At 41.4% G+C, this 18,445-nt stretch overlaps 1 protein-coding gene across 10 annotated transcripts in view; it reads left to right on the forward strand.

Annotated features, from left to right (window-relative positions):
- The first annotated feature begins 16,036 nt into the window (after nucleotides 1-16,036).
- REPS1 (RALBP1 associated Eps domain containing 1) overlaps nucleotides 16,037-18,445 on the forward strand; it is an 87,542-nt gene continuing 85,133 nt past the window's right edge. For all 10 annotated transcript variants that reach the window (XM_020903530.2, XM_020903535.2, XM_020903532.2 and 7 more), the window contains exon 1: nucleotides 16,037-16,295. In XM_020903530.2, the coding sequence (XP_020759189.2) occupies nucleotides 16,143-16,295 (153 nt within the window). In that variant the 5' untranslated portion in view covers nucleotides 16,037-16,142. The remainder of the gene's footprint in view (nucleotides 16,296-18,445) is intronic.

The raw sequence follows: 18,445 nt of genomic DNA on the forward strand, positions 1-18,445 counted from the left end.
GCTCCCACTCAACAGAAGAGAAAAATGAGGCTCAAAAAAGTAAGTAACCTACCAAAGATCATACGGCCCTGACTGACAGTGTCTTGCTAGGCACTGCAAACCTGGCCACTCTGAAAGGAAGATTAATTTTAGATTGAGTAGTAGTCATTACTTAGAAAATGAATACGTTACTGTGATTAATGACAAAATATTTCACTTAGGTTAGTCTTACAGAAAGTTTAAGGGAAACCAAAGTTTAAGGACTCCAGATTCATTTAGGCCCCTTTCAAATACAAAATATTTCCAATTTTCCTTGTCCTACTACTACTGGAAGGGAAGGGAAAATATTGCTATGAATTAAAAAAAAAAAACCCCAAACACCCAAAACAGCAATTCTGTTCCTAGGCACATAACCAAAAGAAGTGAAAATAGGTATTTAAACAAATACTTATGCATTAATGTTCACAGCAGTAGTAGTTTAGTTGCTAAGTCATGTCCAACTCTTGCAACCTCACAACTATAGCCTGCCAGGCTCCTCTGTCCATGGAATTCTCCAGGTAAGAATACTGGAGTGGGTTGCCATTTCCTTCTCCATCCACTGAACTTTTAATGTGAGATTAACATACCTCTGCCCTCAGTATCAATTCATCTGGACCATATTCAATTGAAATAAGCCACAAAAACAGGCAAAAATTAACTGAATGTATTTTTTAGCTTTTCATTTTATATTGGGGGTATAGCCGATTAACAAACAATGTGATAGTTTCACAACAGGTGAACAGCGAAGGGACTCAGCCATCCATACACATGCATCCATTCTCCCCTAAGCCCCTCTCCCACCCAGGCTGCCACATAACCCTGGGCAGAGTTCTGCAAACGCATTTTTAATGAGATAAAGTGCAAGCAATCACAATAATGAAAATTTCATTGATATTGTCACTTACAATATGATGTGAACTTATAAAATTATTAATTTTTATTGTAGGATAGTTCAGGTGTACAACATAGTGATTCAGTATTTTATACATTATATTCTGCTTTAAGTTATTACAAAATGATGGGCTGTTTCCCTGGGCAGCAGGGTATACCCTTATTGCTTATTTGTTTATATGTAGTAGTTTGTACCCTTTAATCCCCTAAACCTCTCTTGTCCTTCTTCCCTTCCCTCTCCCCAGAGGTAGTCACTAGTTTGTTCTATCTGTGAACTTGTTTCTGGTTTGTTATAGTTGGTTTTACTTTTTGCATTCAACATATAACATAGAGTATTTGTCTTTCTCTGTTTAACTTATTTCACTGAGGATAATACCCTTTAGGTCCATCCATGTTGCAAATGGCAGAATTTCATGCTTTATTTGGCTGAGTAATATTCCATTATGCAGATATACTACATCTTCTTTGGCAATTGTTCTACATGTTTAATTATGGGATAAAATAATAAAAAATTGTAGGGAAAGCACATGTACTGTATTTTTTTCTTCCTTGGTCTTAGCAATATTGATTAAAATTAAATGGAATGTTCTAAATAAGTCATAAGCATTCTTTGATAAATGGAATTTTTTTCTAGAATTAATTCCAATCTTTTCATTGATTTCTAAGGAACTCAGTACATGATTTTTACTGCCACAAATTTCCTTAAAATAGCTAAGTAGTTCTGTGGGCTTACAAAGTCTGAGTTTGATAGATAATGTCATTCAAATATTTAGATTTTAATTTAAGAATTCAAACATCCAGATATTTCTACATGGGTTTCTCTTTTAAATAGTTAGGGGACTTCAGTTGCTCCTCTAGCTATGACACAAATCCAGAAGAAGGGTTAATAGTAACCAAGTTTGTAATAGTCTGGCATGCTGCAGTCCATGGGGTCACAAAGAGTCTGTCACCACTTAGCGACTCAACCACCAGCATGAATTAATAGGCTGCTCTTTACCCTAACAGAATTTTTTGATCTGATATATAGAATCATTTCCTCTATTGGGGAAATACCTGCAATACAATACCTCCGCTGAGATTTTGTAAGTCCCTTATCGAACACTCTCTTTTCAGTACTTGGTAACAATCAAAATCTTCTATTTGTAGTTGTTATTCTGTCCTCCCCATAAGTAGAGAGGTTCTGATAACTTGCTAAATTCAGCTTTTATCTTCAACTATCAATTCAACTGGCTTCCCTGGTGGCTCAGCTGGTAAAGAATCCGCCTGCAATGCCGGAGACCTGGGTTCGATTCCTGGGTTGGGAAGAACCCCTGGAGAAGGGAAAGGCTACCCACTCCAGTATTCTGGCCTAGAGAATTCCATGGACTGTATAGTCCATGGGGTCACAAAGAGTCAGACACAACTGTGAGTTAGGACTTCCCTGGTGGCTCAGATGGTAAAGCGTCTGTCTACAATCGGAAGACCCGGGTTCGATCCCTGGGTCAGGAAGATCCCCTGGAGAAGGAAATGGCAACCCACTCCAGTACTATTGCCTGGAAAATCCCATGGATGGAGGAGCTGGATAGGCTCCATGGGGTCCATGGAGTCGCAGAGTCAGACACAACTGAGTGACTTCACTTTCACTTTCATCAATTCAACTACTAATCCAATTATTATTTTCAAACTACTTAAAGCTAGACAGACTTTACATGGGGTAAGCAGCCATCACTGAGAAAGTAAGAGATTAGAAAGACCTACCACTAAGAATGATGGTCAGAGGGACTTTCCTGGTGGTCCAGTGGCTAAGACTCTGTGCTCCCAATGCAGGGGGCCCAGGTTCCTTTCCTGATCAGGGAACAAGATCCCACACGCCACAAGTAAGTGTTGATATGCTGCAACTAAAGATCCCACACGCCGCAATGAAGACCCAGCACAGCCAAATAAATAAATATTTAAAAAATAATAATAATGGTCACAAAACTATGTTTCAAAGCACCTACTTGTTTCTTCACAGGTAAAACACTGCAATTCATCGATATCAGGAAGGCCACTTTCTTAACTGTGAGGCATCAACAATTGGCTTGTGATGATTCTTGTTTTCAGTTACTGTTAGTCTGCTTCTTAACTATCATAAATGTATTGTTAAGTATGTTTATGATTTATTATAAGTGACTTTTAATTAAATACATCATTGTTAATGTGTGTCATTATATATTTGCATCAACTTTATTTCAGGCTAATAATTTTCTAATAAGCCACTGCTAAATGACGTGTACTTCTCAAAATATCCCAAGTTTGCTGTATGGTAACATTTAATTCATTATATGGTAGCCCAGCTGGTAAAGAATTCGCCTGCAATTCAGGAGACCTGGGTTCAGTCCCTGGGTTGGGAAGATCCCCTGGAGAAGAGAACAGCACCTGGAGAATTCCATGGACGGAGGAACCTGGCGGGCTACAGTCCATGGGGTCACAAAGAGTTGGACAGGACTGAGTGACTTCCACTCTACCCCACACATCCCACACACTATTTAAACAACTTTCATCACACTTGCCAAGTATAATAATTTACTGTGCTATTTTATAATTTATATATTTTTGTTTTAGGATATATAAATTATATACCCATCTTTATTCCTTCAATTGAAGCTGTGAGTGCCCAGTCACATCTGACTCTTTTGTGACACCATGGACTGTATGGTATCCAATGAACCTGCCAGGCTCCTCTGTCCATGGAATTTTCCAGGCAAGAATACTAGAGTGGGTTGCCATTTCCTACTCTAGGGGATCTTCCCCACCCAGGGATAGAATTTGTGTCTCCTGCATCTCCTGCATTGGTGGGCAGATTCTTTACCACTGTGCCACTAAATGTTTCAAGCTAGATGTTTATTGTAGCTTTTTTATTCTCTTCAATTTTTTTTTTAGAAAAAAAAGTTATTTTGGAGAATTCCCTGGTGGTCCAGGGTTAGGATTCTGTGCTTCCATTGAAGGGAGCACAGGTTTACTCCCTGGGCCAGGAGCTAAGATCCTGCATGGTGCAGCCAAAAAATAAAGGTCTTTTTTCTGGAAAAAAAAAAATGGGTTCAGTGAAGTTGGTGCACTCATTCAACAGTGATGAAAATGTGAAAGAACACACTTTGGTTGAACAAGCTGTGGCTGGAATCCCACCTCTATTACTTCATGAGTATGCTTGAGTTCCACCTCTCTAGGACTTCTATCCTTCATACATAAAATGGGAATAATAACCTTTCTTTATAGAGTAATTGTGAGGTTTACCAAGCCCAAAGCAATCATTCAATGAATGGTAATTATTATTCCTAAATACAGTGGGATTAAACGATGGAGCTTATCTTTCCAGGCTGTGGGAGGAAACTTGTCTAGGGTGAAGTCAGCCAGTCTCTTCTATAATTGATGAGTAGAATGTGTGTATTACAGCCTAGTTGCCAGATAACAGAGTGGGTGCCATGTCCCTTTTGCTGACTTGCATTTCATAGGGACCCAGGAAGCTGAAGGAAACTGCCGTGCAGTACCAGCGGGAACTTCTGATCTTGCTCAGATATGGTAACTTAATTTTCTACTCAGTTATAAACAAGTTAATCTGCAATTTAACCTTGTGTGGGTGATGGGAATGCCGTGGGTCTACTTCCCATCAGTTGGTGAGGACATTTCAGGGTGTGCAAAGGGTTCCTTTGAAGCCCTGTTAGGTGCTCAAAGAGGACCAGTACGGATGTGTCTTCTGCCCACAAGTCTGAGCGCTTACAGTCGCCTGACGCAGCACTTCACCCAGGGCCTGGTTTCAAGTTCTTCCACCTTTAGAGCAGAGTACAAGCTCGTTTCTGAAACTGCCAGAGAGTTGCTGTGGTTCAGGAAGCACATTCACATGGTAACTCAAAGGAGCTTGACAGGAGGACTTTACAGGGAAGTCTGGCTGGAAACAGGGCCGTGGTGACAACAGCCTGGATTTTGTTCTAAGACTCAGGGACAGGGCCTGATTCTCCCTCTTCTGTTTGGTGAGATGAAAGAAGAACACAGCCTGCTCAGGGCACCAGCCAAGGGGCAGGAGTTGACTAGGGTCCACGTAAGGCAGGAGACTGAGCAGGAAGCAGAAGCAGGAAGACTGAGCTCTCCTGGAAGGAAGTCAAAATCATGCACAATGGCCACATTCCAAAGAACCAAAAGTATTAGCAGCACCGAGTGTAGGGTCTGCTATAAAGGTCAAGTTCAAAAAGAAAGGTAGACTATAAGCAATGTGGAATAAAATGTAGTACAGAGTTGGATAATGGGAAAGAAATGAATGGTTTTTTTCCTGAAATTTTTTCTAGAATATTAATTGACGTGGACGTGCATGTGGGCATGCTCAGTTGCTTCATCGTGTCCGACTCTTTGTGACCTCCATGGACTGTAGCCCATCATGCTCCCCTGTCCATGAGTCAGTTGTCATTTCCTCTTCCATGGGATCTTCCTGACCCAGGGATCGAACCTGTGTCTCCTGCGACTCCTGCTTTGGCAGGTGGATATTTTTAAGGCTGAGCCACCTGGGAAGGCCCAATGACATGGATAGTTTTCATGTAATGGCTTGCTATGAAGACTGAGAAAGTGTCGGTGGTAAATGAGCCGGTGGGTGCACACGGATTAGACAGCCTAGAGGAGAGCAGACAGCTAACAGTGAGGTCAGTTATTATCACATCCTAGGCTGATTGTTAACTTCGCTGGTTCTGCCCCTAATTAAGTATGGGGGAATTTCCCCTTCCCACCTCTTGTCAGCTAAGAGTAGAGCTTTTGCCCTTTTCTCTCGGAGGTATGGCTATTTGAGGTCTTGACAAGACTGGAGGTGGGTCCCCTTGGGCAATGATACATGGAGAAGCCTGAGTGGGCTCCGCTCTGCTGCGACTGAGTAGCAAGTGTGGACCAGAGAAAGCTGGTTTGGTCCCTGTTCTTAGACAAGTGGCTTCTCCACTGAAATCAGGGACTCTGAGATTTACGACTACTGGGCCTTCAGACAATGTCCCTTGTGCTCACCCCACTTCTCTTGAGCAGTGGCCTAAAGCCTTCTAGACTGCTTCTCCAGGATCAACCCCCAGCCTCTCAAGGGGCCCTCTGGAAATCCCCTCTTTTTGGAAAATCCCTCCTCACCTACTTCCCTTTTTTCTCAGAAGCATTATTTCCCTTCATGTTGCCTTCTTCTCCGGGGCGCTTTCACGATAGACCTTGATAGTTTAGAAGGTAATTTCCTCATTAAAACCTGACAGTTTTGCTCTCCTTGGGAGTGAGGAGAGCTTAACTTCAAATCCTCTGAAACTGAGGTGAGATTTCTGCATTCCTTCTCTCCAGTGCAGACAAGCTGGGGAAAACACAGCGTTTCTAGTCAGCAGCTTGAAATGTCACAAGCTACTGCAAAATAGTCACATGAAAGGGGATCAAAGACCAGCAGAGGAGAACCAGACATCCTTGAACTAGAGACAAGGCCAGCTTGGGACTCAGAGGTGGTGGGTGGGGGTGGGGAGTTACACAGAGGTAACATAAAACACGAGAGATGGAAAAGAATTTGTTAGGTAGCGTACACTTGTCTCCTCCGTTGGACTATAAATTCCTCAATGGCCATGATTGTGGTATTCAGCTCTCTGTTCTCAGCATTTAGGTGTAGAATTATTAACACCTACTAGGTGCTCAATAAATATTTGCTTGAAATGAACTAAACTTAACCAAGCTATTTCCATGACAGGAATTTATAGGTGTGAGCCAAGTCCCCAAGATGTCTTGAAAGTCCTACATATCTTGAACAACTGGAACCTTTAGAGGGTTAGAGATATATTGGAACATTCAATGAATGCATATCAGTGATGGCCCTAGGAAAATGAAAAGAAAGACAAATATAAAGGAAATAGGCAGAAAAGTACCTGGATGTCAAATGTAAAGTAAGTGGTAGTTTTCTTATTCCAAAGTTCATCACAACAAATAATGTCTTTAAAATAACTCTAGTTTGATCTAATTAGAGCAGATTTAAAAACATCATAAATAGTCCTATTTCCAAAATAAACCACCTTTTTCTCAAAATGATGAAGGCAACAGGACATAAATTACAAAACAGAAATGTCAAGTAGATTCTGGGATCTGGCTGAAACAGAGAACCAGGCATCACTCTCCACTAAGGTTCAATCTGGTCAACACAAGGATTTGTATTGTGGGAATATTGTTGTTGTTTTTCAAATATATTGTAGTAAAACCCTTAACTTGAGTTTTCCCCTTAACAAATTTTCAAGAGTATGATATAGTATTGTTACGTGTCCAAACTTGGTTGTACAGCAGAACACTGGAATTTATTCCGCCTGTGTAACTCTTTTAAATTTTTCTCTCCTTTCCCCGCCCCCATTACCTTTCACTTACCTTTGCCTTCAACATCAGCTCTAGTTCCATTCTTCAGTTTCTCATCTTCAAAGATGTAATTGGACATGCCATTTCTTTCACTTTGTTAACTCTCACATGTCCTTTTCTATCTATCAAATTATTCATCATCACCCTGCAGTTCTCTCCTGATGGAAGGGTCAACAGTAAAAGATGACATTCATCTTACTTCTCACCACTCCCAGTCTACACAGGAAACTTTTCTATATATTCTAAGGTATTCTGTTCCTCTCTCTTAGACCATGCACCACCCTACATAATTACTTGTTCGCTCATAGTGAATGCCACCCTCTCTAGCTTCTTATCTCTTTAAAGGCAAGACATGTTTTCTTCAAATCCTCAGACTTAATACAGTGACTGATGTGTATATAGTAACTGATGAATGAAGGTGAGGGGAGGGAGAGAAGGCGGGAGAAAAGAGGAAAAGGAAGGAAGACGGAGAAAAAAAGTTAGCGAATTCATTTTGGAGAATTCTATTCATAAAAGAGAATAAGATATTAAAATTGTGGAAAGCAATTATTCCTATGCACTCTATATGACAAAATCACTCTAATGACTTCTCAGTTTGATCACTTGAAATGACCTGGCTAATTGGAGAGCATATCTTGAGTTGTGGAGAAATTGGCCGGGTTAAGCAGCTATTTGTTTTTTAAAAGTCTCCAATTTCTAAAAATATGACCATCAACAACAAACTAACCAAACAAAAGCAAATTTCATTTTGGTTATCAGGCAATTTTGGGGAAATTTTTGTTTTGAATCTTCAGGGGAATTTATTTTTTAAAATTTCTTTTTGTACATATAGTGATTATCTTGATGATTGCCTTGGTAATAAATAACCTTTTGAAAATTATTCTCTTTGAGTTAATGAACTGGCTTATTAAGTTACTTTGGGAAAACAGTTTTCTGCTCTTAAATCAAAGTATTAATCCGGGAAACATGAGCATTGTGAATCCTGACATCACTGAGACTATCAGTGAGTTTATTGACTTCTTGTTGGATTAACCTTTATGAGATTTTATATGCTATAGAAAGTGGCATACAGTTACATTTTATAGTTCTTACCTGAGATAAACTTATTTTGGTAAAATCAGCTTTTCTACTATCCAAGCAGTAAATTTTCACAATGACAAAAGTCAAACTTTAAAAAAAAAAAAGAGTAAAACTTTTAAGGCACTATGAATCTATTTTTTAAAATAATCCAAGAAAGTAATTAAATTTATCTTCTGTCTTGAAACTTAATTAGGTTCCGTCTTTAAAAAAGTTACAAAAGGCATATTAAAAAATATAGATGCCAATTTAAAAATATTAATGCAATGGATAAATTTTTGAGGAAAAAAAGTTATTCAACAAGAGAAAGAAAACCTGAAAAGGTCAGTTAGCTATGCAGAAACTAATAAAGTTGCCAAAGAACCACCACTCCAAAGTATCAAATGGTTTTATAGGTGAATCATTCCCATTGTACATAGAAAAAGAATATCCAGTTAATTTGGAGACATGATCTCGATAGGAAAGTGGCAATAATACCAAGCCAGCAACAGAAAGATGTGGTATTGATTGAGTGACAGAGAAATCCAGTCTAAAGTCAAGTCCCTGGTCAGTTGATTTCATTTTTTGTCATTTATAACATAAATGGTTTAAAAAGGCAAGTCATCTTATGTGACTTATTCACTATAATGAGAAACAGTGGATCCTTTCATCAAAACGTGGGATATAATTTTCATTTTATTAAATCTGCATTTGCCTCTTGACTAACCTGTAATCAATAGGATGCCTTAAAATTCTGTTGCATTATTTCTGCCTTGATCTCTTTGAATGCATGCTCTTTATATGCTCTCTCTAAGACTCAGCCACTGTGCTGTAAGAAATCCAGGCAGATGGAGACGCCATGACATGCTCCAGGAGATAGCCCTAGATGAATTCCCAGACAACAGTCAGCGTTAATTGCTACCCACATGAGTGAATCATCTTGGACATCCAGCCCTGTCAAGCCTTCAGATGACCACAGGGTAAGATACAACAAAAGATATCTGCCTCGCTGAGCCTTTCCCAAACCCCTGACCCACAAAATCATGTTTTCTGGCACACAATTTGGGGGTAATATGTTATGTAGCAGTAGATAACCAAAGCACCTGCCTAGGCCCAATTCTCAGTTCTAAGAAGCACCCACCTCCCCAAGTTCCCACATGGACCAACGGAGCTACTAATGAAAGTGCCGGTGACTACAGAAGCTACCAGGTGCTGAGACTGAATGATTAGAAATTAAAGATTTACAAGTGCTTTTATGATACCAGCCTGGTGCCCCAGCAGGCCAGACTAGCTCTGAGGATACCTCACATAGACTTTGGGACCAGGCCACACCGGCCACTTTGCAGTGGAACCAGAGGATGGCACAAGGACTCCTGCCTGTAGATTTGAGGCCCCTTCTCTCTCATAGTCAAGAAATTGTGTCAGCTGATCTCCATCTTCTGCCCTCATATAACCCCATGGCATCTGGGAGGAAAACAGAGAAAAGAGGAAGAAATATGAAAGGCTGAGCATTTACATGAAAGAGACTGAATGACTTAAATGATTACACTTTAACAGGGAGATTCTGAGGTCTGACTGACAGAATTAAGTTCAGCACCATGCTGCTGCTAAGGAAGATTATACATACTAGAGAAAATTTAAAAGCCACATATAGTGTTTAAAGTGTTTGATCCCATTACACTTATGTAATCCTTGAAATAAAAAGGTAAGCAGATTTTAAGCACTAGATGCTTACTGGCCATAACACTTGTTTTATGTATCCAAAGCACTAGACACATCAGTTTTTCTTTGTCCAGAGGGTTTATAGTATAGTAAAAACTTACAGGCTAGGAGGAAATGGATTTTACAGCTAGTAACCACATGTTGTAAATTACTATTAAATCTTAATAAAGAATAGCCCTGATTGTTTGAATTATTTGAATAAATAACAAGAACAAATATAAGCAAACAGATCTTGACCATGTCTGTCCTTGATAATAGCTGCCAGTAGTTAAACATCTGTTGATAACAAACTTTTATATTCATTCTTGTTCTTATACTAGCCAAATAAAGCATCCCATTTCACAGAGGATGCTGTGACTGACAGACATTAAACTTGCCCCAGGGACTTCCCTGGTGATCCAGTGGTTAAGGCTCTGCTGCTCTTCCAAGGAAGGGGTGGTGGGTTCGATCCCTGGTTGAGGAATGAAGATCCCACGTGCTGTGCAACTTGACTAAAAACTAAACACAGGGAGATAGTGAAGGACAGGGAAGCCTGGCAAGGTGCAGTCCACGTGGTCACAATGAGTCGGACACAACTGAGCGACTTAACTGCAATTGCCAGAATCACACTTCAAAGCTATTTTACCTCAAGCTAGTATTATCTGTTTTCATTACTTGTTACCTTACTGTTACTGTAGCCATTAAGATTTATATTCATTTTCACTTTACACATTTTTACTTTTAAGATTGTGCAGAGATAACCTTTAAGTATCCTTGGATACTTAAAAAAAAAGTGTTAAAATGGAAAAATATTTCACAAAGCAGAAAACCTCTAGCTCCTAGGCCCCATTAAAGGTTATGGAATCCATAATACTGTAACATATTTTCATGGTAGGGGGATAGATGTTAAGAGATACTAATGAAGATTGTAGATATAGAATTAAGGACAGATTGTTTTATTTTTGTTAAATTACTAGTTTAAAAAGTTGCAGTTTTTGGAGATGGCTGTGCCCAAGTCTAAGCTTTTGCTTTAGAAAACTAAAACTGCTAATAACAAGCAACATACATTTAGTATTTTTTGCAACTACCTCTGCATGCTTCAGTACTTTAAAGAAGAGGGAAACCATCCTGACTCTTCCCTTGCTAAAATTTCAGAGTATTGAATACATGCTAAATTGAGAAGGTTTACAAAGGATATTTATGGGGACAACCGCCTTGCATAAGTAAGTAATAAATATTTATTGGTTTGGATTTTATTTGGATTTTTATTTTTTATCTTTATTTGCTTTTCCATTTTTCATTAATCTCTCCTGAGAATTTTGTTTATATAAAGAGTTGATTTAGTTTTGCTGTGTCAACAATTTTGTATAGATTTTTGTGCCTCTGTTCCTGGTGGATTTGATGCTTATCTGAGATTTTACATTTATCTGGTGTTTTTGATCTCATTACTAAACCTCAACTGCAACATCTAAAAAAATTAATCATTTTATGATTCTCCCCTATTAAGTAATGAAAATAGATCCCATTGGTAAGACAGTACAAGATTGCCTCATGTGGTTTCTGGAGGATATAGTTGTGGTTTTTTAAGTTAACCTGATTATATATCATTTCTATTGATGACTCCAAAAGAAAAAGAAGGAATGGCAACCTGCTCCAGTAGTCTTGCCTGGAAAATCCAATGGACAGAGGAGCCTGGCAGGCTACAGTTCCTGGAGTCAAAAGAGTCAGACATGACTGAGCAACTGAACACACCAAAAGAAGAAATCAGTAAGATTCATATTGTTTGGAGAAAAGTGACAACTCCTTTACAAGTACAATCTATAGTTCAGTGAAAAAGACCTGTTACATACAAAAGATATGACAAGGAAGTAGGCACATGATATTAAATATATGATGGAATATATGTTGCAGTAATAATATATAGTAATAAATAATGCATCCATTTTTAAATTATATATTTGTAATGTGCATATATAGCATGATATATTAAAAATATAATGTATATATATTTATATTTTATTTGTTTGCCTGTCTTTTTGTGTGAATTTTAAGTAAACAATGTTAAGAAAGATATTCATCCAAATGTTAACAGAGGTTGTCTGTTGATGGGAGGATTTCAGGTAACTTTTTTTTTCTTTGTTCTTTTCTGAGTTTTTACCATGAGTGTGTATATTTTTATAAAGTTTATTGGTTTTTCAAAAATTATTAAAAAAAACAGAAACTTATAATTACAGGAAAGAAACTATATTACATTCCGATCACTACATCAACCAATTGAACAAGAAGCAGACATCAATATCCTGTGTGCCCAACCCATAGATACGGTGGTATTTCTTGCACCTCTGTCTTTCCTCATGAGTTCACCAGCTAATTCAACAGCTACTTTTCTTAGTAGTTTACCATCAGCATGTTCTTAGCTTCCATAAAAAAAAATTATGTTTTCCTAATTAGATTACATAATATTTAATCCAATTATGAAAAAACTGAAAAGTCACACAGTCGTGTCCAACTCTTTGTGATCCCATGGACTGTAGTCTGCCAGGCTCCTCTGTCCATGGAATTCTCCAGGCAAGAGTACTGGAGTGGGTTGCCATTTCCTTCTCCAGGGGATATTCCCAACTGATGGATTGAACCCGGGTCTCCCGCGTTGCAGGCAGATTCTTTACCAACAGAGCTACTAGGGGAAACCCCAATCATAACAGTTACAATATTAAGTACAACAAGTTGGTAAGCACTAAGTCAGTCACTTAATAGGAACAGAAGTGTGTGGGTAGTTGAGCTGGTTCAGTTGCCTTACAGTATGTTGATTCTTTTGTTCCCTACTGATCTATTGATACAAGGAGCCTCAAGTGACAGAACACCATTTGTGGCATACAGTTTAATGGGACTAATAATAAGCCTCTGAGTGGAAACAGTCCTGTGTCAGAACCAGGACTTTTGCATGCTCAAAATCTAAGGTTGAGGGGATGGGAAACTCCCAGGAGTGGGTCCCTGAGGGCAAAGGTAAGTGCAGCCAGTTTTGCTTCTACCCCTTGGTTCTCTGTCCGATACAGTCTACCTATTGGAGACAGAGTAACATACAAGATGGCTAATTTAGGGTGCTACTGCATCCTAGAGTATGGGATCCCATCTTCACAGAACATTATCTCCATGCTGACATATCAGCTGTACTTTCAAAAGGCCATTCTATATCTTCTGCATCACTAGCTCAGAATATATTGATCTTACCTGAAGACCAGTATCTTTAAATTTGTAGCTATATACTATAGACTAGCTGTTTTAAAACAGCATTCTCGTGATGTCCCTTTCTAAAACTGATATACCTAGACATGTGTAGAAAAGAATTAGACTTGGCCTCAAAGGGTCTGTATGTTAATTTTTTTTTCCCATTTGTACCTTAAAATATAAATTTAAGTAACAGATATAGGAAAAAACCCTTGCATTTGTGAAACTGTCAAACCCTCCAACACCAGGCCAATCCAGTATCTGGCTGGGGCTGGCAAAGGTCTCCCCTTCATGCAAGGCTTTCTGGTTTTTTGAGTGTGTATGTGTGTGTTTGGAGGAAATTTTACACAGATACAGTGCTCCTTGCAAATAGTGATGTTCAGGACTCCCCTCACCACCATACAAAAGATTGTATGTCAGATATACTTCAATTCTCAGAATGTAAACAAAAATATATGTGAATGTCAGGGAGTGAAAAGTGCTACAAAGAAAAATAATTCTGATTAGGGGCTAGAGAGTGGTGGTGGGGCTGTTTTATTTTTATTAATGGCTGTGCTGGGTCTTCCTGGCTGTGTGTGGGCTTCTCTTGTTGTGGAGGACCGGCCTCTAGGCTTCAGCAATTGTGGTGCATGGGTTTAGTTGCTCCTTGGCATGTGGAGTCTTCATCCTTGACCATCGATCAAAACTGTGTCCCCTGCATTGGCAGGCAGATTCTTAACCACTGGAGTGGTGGGGGCTATTTCAGATCAGGTGTTGAGGGAGGTCTCTCTCTGAGGAGGCGATACTTGTGCAGGGACCCGAGGTGTGAGAGAACAAGTCTCACAAAGGCTTATGGGAAGCGTATTTCAAGTGGCAGGAGCAAAGGCCCTGGGGCAGGAAAGAGCTTCAGGGTCTAGGAAAGCTGTGGAGAAAAAGAAGCTGAAGATGATCATGAGCCAATTCCTATCTCATATGCTCCTCCCCTTCACACCTTTGGAAGACAGGACATCTGTGGGTCTCCAATCACCTCTGGTAGGTGTCCTATAAGGGCATGTGAGGTATTGCTGTGACAAATTTAGTTTTAGAAATAGAGAAACTTGAGGTTAATGTCATGTTATATATGTAAGTATATAAAGTGCTAGTATTGTAATATAGTCCCACAATCCCTCTTCGTTTGTTTTTTTTAAACAAGAAAGATAATGCAATGCCTACAATTGTGTGTATTTTAACATTCCATTAAAGCCTGGAGTAAAATGAATAAATATTGACACTAAGTGGCATATATAATGACTATAAATAGCCTTATGTAAGTTGAGTTGAGATTTTGCCTCCAAATGAGGTAGGGCAGGTTTTGCTGACAAAGTGTTACCAAAAAAAAAAAAAAAAAGAAACCCCAAACTTTGGGGTTTTCAGTGCCTTTGAATTTTGGAATTCCAGATAGAGGATTGTAAACCTGCAACACTTTCCTTTCATGGGTCATCTGTAAGGTCAGCACTCTGCAGAATAACCTGTAGCAGACGAAATAAAAACCCAAACTGAAAAGTCTAATTCTACCCTAGCTGCTGTTTTTGAACTATTTCCTATTTGTTCAGGACAAACTATTATGATATTCTATTTGAGACATCTCAAGAAGCATCTCCCAGATAGGTGTAGAATACAACAGTGCAAACACATCATTTTCATAATGAGGCAATTAGGGGTCGCCAGAGCAAGCCCCTGTGGTCGGCCCAGAGTCTAAGCAGGTTTAGAGAGCTGATGGTATATATTTATGACTCTAAGCTTCTGGTGACCAGAACCACCTTGCATAACGAGATGAAGTTTGCCAGCGGTTCCCTCTATTCAGCAATTTTGTTTCTCAGGTAAACACGGTTTGGAGCCAGAGTGGGAGTTGGGTCTCAGTGGCTAGTGTCTATACGATGAGAGTTCTCAGGTGCGTTGGTTGCATGTTCATAGCCCTTGAGAGCACATAGAAATACTGAATTGATCCTCAGTAACATCTGACCTCAAAGCTGTACAACGGATATAGTAGTTAAGAACCTGAACAATGTTCCCCTTTCACTCAATGTTTATTAACCATTCGGTGCCAGAAGCTTTGAAATAATCCAAACTGCAGCCCGTATCTAGGCTCTCCTGGTATGAATGGGCTGCCGGCTTTCCCCACTGGTCATGACCCCAGGGGTCCCAGCTTCGCCTGCCCAACGCGAAAGGCGGCTCGACCCTCTGCCGCGGAGCTCCGGCCACCAGGGGGCGCTGCGGCCCCCTCTCCCGGGAGCGGCCGAGCCAGCCCGGTGGGTGTTTCTCTCTCCCTCTCGCGCTCTCTCCTCCCGGCCTCACATCCGGGTCTGGAGCGCGGCCGCCGCTGTCAGTGTTGCTGCGGTCGCGTCGGGGGCCGGGCCGGGGCGCAGTAAATGGCGGCAGAGGGAGGCGGAGCGGCGGCCGCGCTCAGCCCTGAACCCCCGAAACTTTAGACTAGAAGCCCCACAACTTTTCCGCGAAGTGCTGCCGCTCCGGGGGCGTGGACGGAAGGGGAAGGCGAGGCGGGAAGTCTTGGGGGAAGCGGCGGGGAGCCGGAGAGACTCGAACCCGCGGCGGAGGCGGTGGCGGAGTCCGCCCCGGCCTCGCGCCGCCGCGGCCCCCGCCTCCTTCTCGGTGTTCTCCCCGCGGCCGCCGAGGCGGAGCCGGAGCCGCGCGGGGCCTCTTCGGCGGCGGCGCGCCGAGCCCAGCCGGGCCCCCTCCCCGCGACCTCCGGGCCCTGTAGCTCCGACGCCCCCCGCGCGTGTGAGGCCGGGGCTCCCAGCCGCTTCGGGGCGGGCGGCGAGGAGGAGAAGGAGGCCGGGCGGCGCGCAGCCCCCGCCATCCCGGGGTCGCGGGGCCGGGCCCCCGGTGTTGCATGCGGGGCGGGGTGGCCGTGAGCGGAGGCGAAGATGGAAGGTTTAACGCTGAGCGATGCGGAGCAGAAATACTACTCGGATCTCTTCTCCTACTGCGACATCGAGAGCACCAAGAAGGTGTCGGCCAACGGGCGAGTGCTGGAGCTGTTCCGGGCCGCGCAGCTGCCCAACGACGTGGTCCTCCAGGTAACGCCGCCGGGTCCGGGGGTCGGCCGGCCGCCGAGAGGGGTCCCTTCCCGGCGGCTTGGGCCTCTATCGCCTGCTTCCGCGGGGTGGGAGTGGGCGCCGTTTCCCAGGGGCCAGCGGTGGGCAGGTTCCCCGGACTCCTCCGCTGCGGGCTGGGGCCGCAGGTGCCCGGGCGGCCGGGACTCGCGAGGGGGAGGGGGTCGCTCTTCGAGGACAAAAGTCAGGCAGAGATACTGTGGGGGGTGGGGAGGGGTGGTGGTCTCTCTGTTATCTCTGGAGAACGTAAGCCCTCTATCTCTCGGCTGCCCCGCAGAATCTGGATTTTTCAACCCTGGAAGAGCAACTTCAGATGAAAGATCTGGGATTGTTACCATGCTTTTGAATCCTTGGTCTTGGGATCTACTTTTTTTTTCTTAAGGAAGCTGAATTCTCAAGGAGATTAAAAAATGTGAACTTTTAACTAATAGTTTGCAAGCAGGTATGGAAAGAACTTTAGGATGCGTGGCTGGTTTTTCCATTGGCATTCGATAGCATTTGGTGGAACTGCTGGATTGGGTTGGTAGATAAGTATTGAGCAACTGCAAGTCAAAGGTGCGTATTTGCCTCAATGCCCTAGAGGAGAGAGGAGAGTTAAGTTTTAAGCTTTCTCTGTCTTATCTAATGTATGTGGTGAGCATTGATGTTACTCTGGGCCTTATGATTCATAACTGCTAGTAAGATTTTGTCTATAAACAGCGTACGGGAACAGGTTTTAAGCTTTCCTCTTAATGATGATCCAAGCCAAATCTACAAAACTTATGGCTATGTGCATAGGTATGATGTAGTGTATTGCAGAGAGCCCTGAATCAGGAGTTTTCAGGCCTGGACCCTTGACTCCCACTCTATTAACCTGCAGTGTGACTTTGGGCCAGGCCCTTTAAACTCTTAAAGCCTAAGTGTGCTTAGAATGAGGTTCAAGTTCCTTCTGAAGAAGCTTCTGGGAAATATAAAAATGTCCACACAGGCCTCTATTTTAGAAGTTATCTGTGCATTAATTGTGATTAAATTGAACGAGTTCTTTTCGCATAATCTGGTTTGTTTTATGTTGCTTTTTAAAAATTTTGGGAGGAAAATTGGGCGTCTTACACACCAGCAGCTGGGAGTCTCATATTCTTTCTGCTGAAGAGACAAAGTAAATATTTTAGGGTCTGCCGGCCACATACAGTCTCTGTATGTATATTCTTTGTTTTTGTTCTTGCAGTCTTTTAAAAGTGTAGAAATCACTTTTAGCTCAGGGGCATACAAAACAGGGCCTCTAACTGCTGACCCCTGCTGTGTGAGTACTGTATGTTCCCCTTATGGCTTTGGAGTTAGACTTACAGGAACATACTCACTAATGATTTTGCTATTTTTGTAGAAATGTGCAAGACATTAGAAAATTAAAATTAAGGGAGAACCTCCCATGTTCTATTTGATTTCTTTCTTCTGGGTAGGGCAAGCTGAAATCAACTGACATTCATATTTCTAAGGGTGCATGAAGACTTTAGGACATTATATTATTGTTTAGCATACAAATTAGGCTTAATTAACCTTTGCTTCAAATATGTTTAACCCAGTCCAACTTATTTTCATGTCATGCTCAATTTCATTTACACTCAAAAATAAATTTCTATTGCTTTTTTTTTTTTTAGAGAACTTAAATAGCGTAAATATTCAGGATTCAGTTATATTAATAAGTTGGAAACTGTAGGAACTCCCTAAAGCACAATTTTTATAGCTTTCTGGGTATCTTAAAAGCAATTTACTAAAAAAATTGGCATAGGAGATAAAATGTGGAACAAAAGAGGAATGTGGACTTAATTCCCGAATGGAAGCTCAGGATTGTCAGAAAACACAGTCCTCCCTTGCTTCCTAAGTTGAAAACATTTGGAACAACTCATGTACAAATTAGCACTGGGCTAGGTGTTACAGGGCATCACAGCAGGAGTAAGAAGTTCTCAAGGACCTTGTAAGCTCCAGAAATAAACATGTAACAAAGCAGTGTGAATGCCATGAGATGAAAAAAGGAGGGTGTGACCAGGAAAGGCCTCTTCACTTAATTCAGAGGGACCTTACGGTAGTGTGGAGGGATGAAGAGGATTTCCAGGCGGAGCTAAAACACGGCCAGAGGT

Source organism: Odocoileus virginianus, chromosome 34 (assembly GCF_023699985.2).
Source record: "Odocoileus virginianus isolate 20LAN1187 ecotype Illinois chromosome 34, Ovbor_1.2, whole genome shotgun sequence".
Taxonomy (NCBI): domain Eukaryota; kingdom Metazoa; phylum Chordata; class Mammalia; order Artiodactyla; family Cervidae; genus Odocoileus; species Odocoileus virginianus.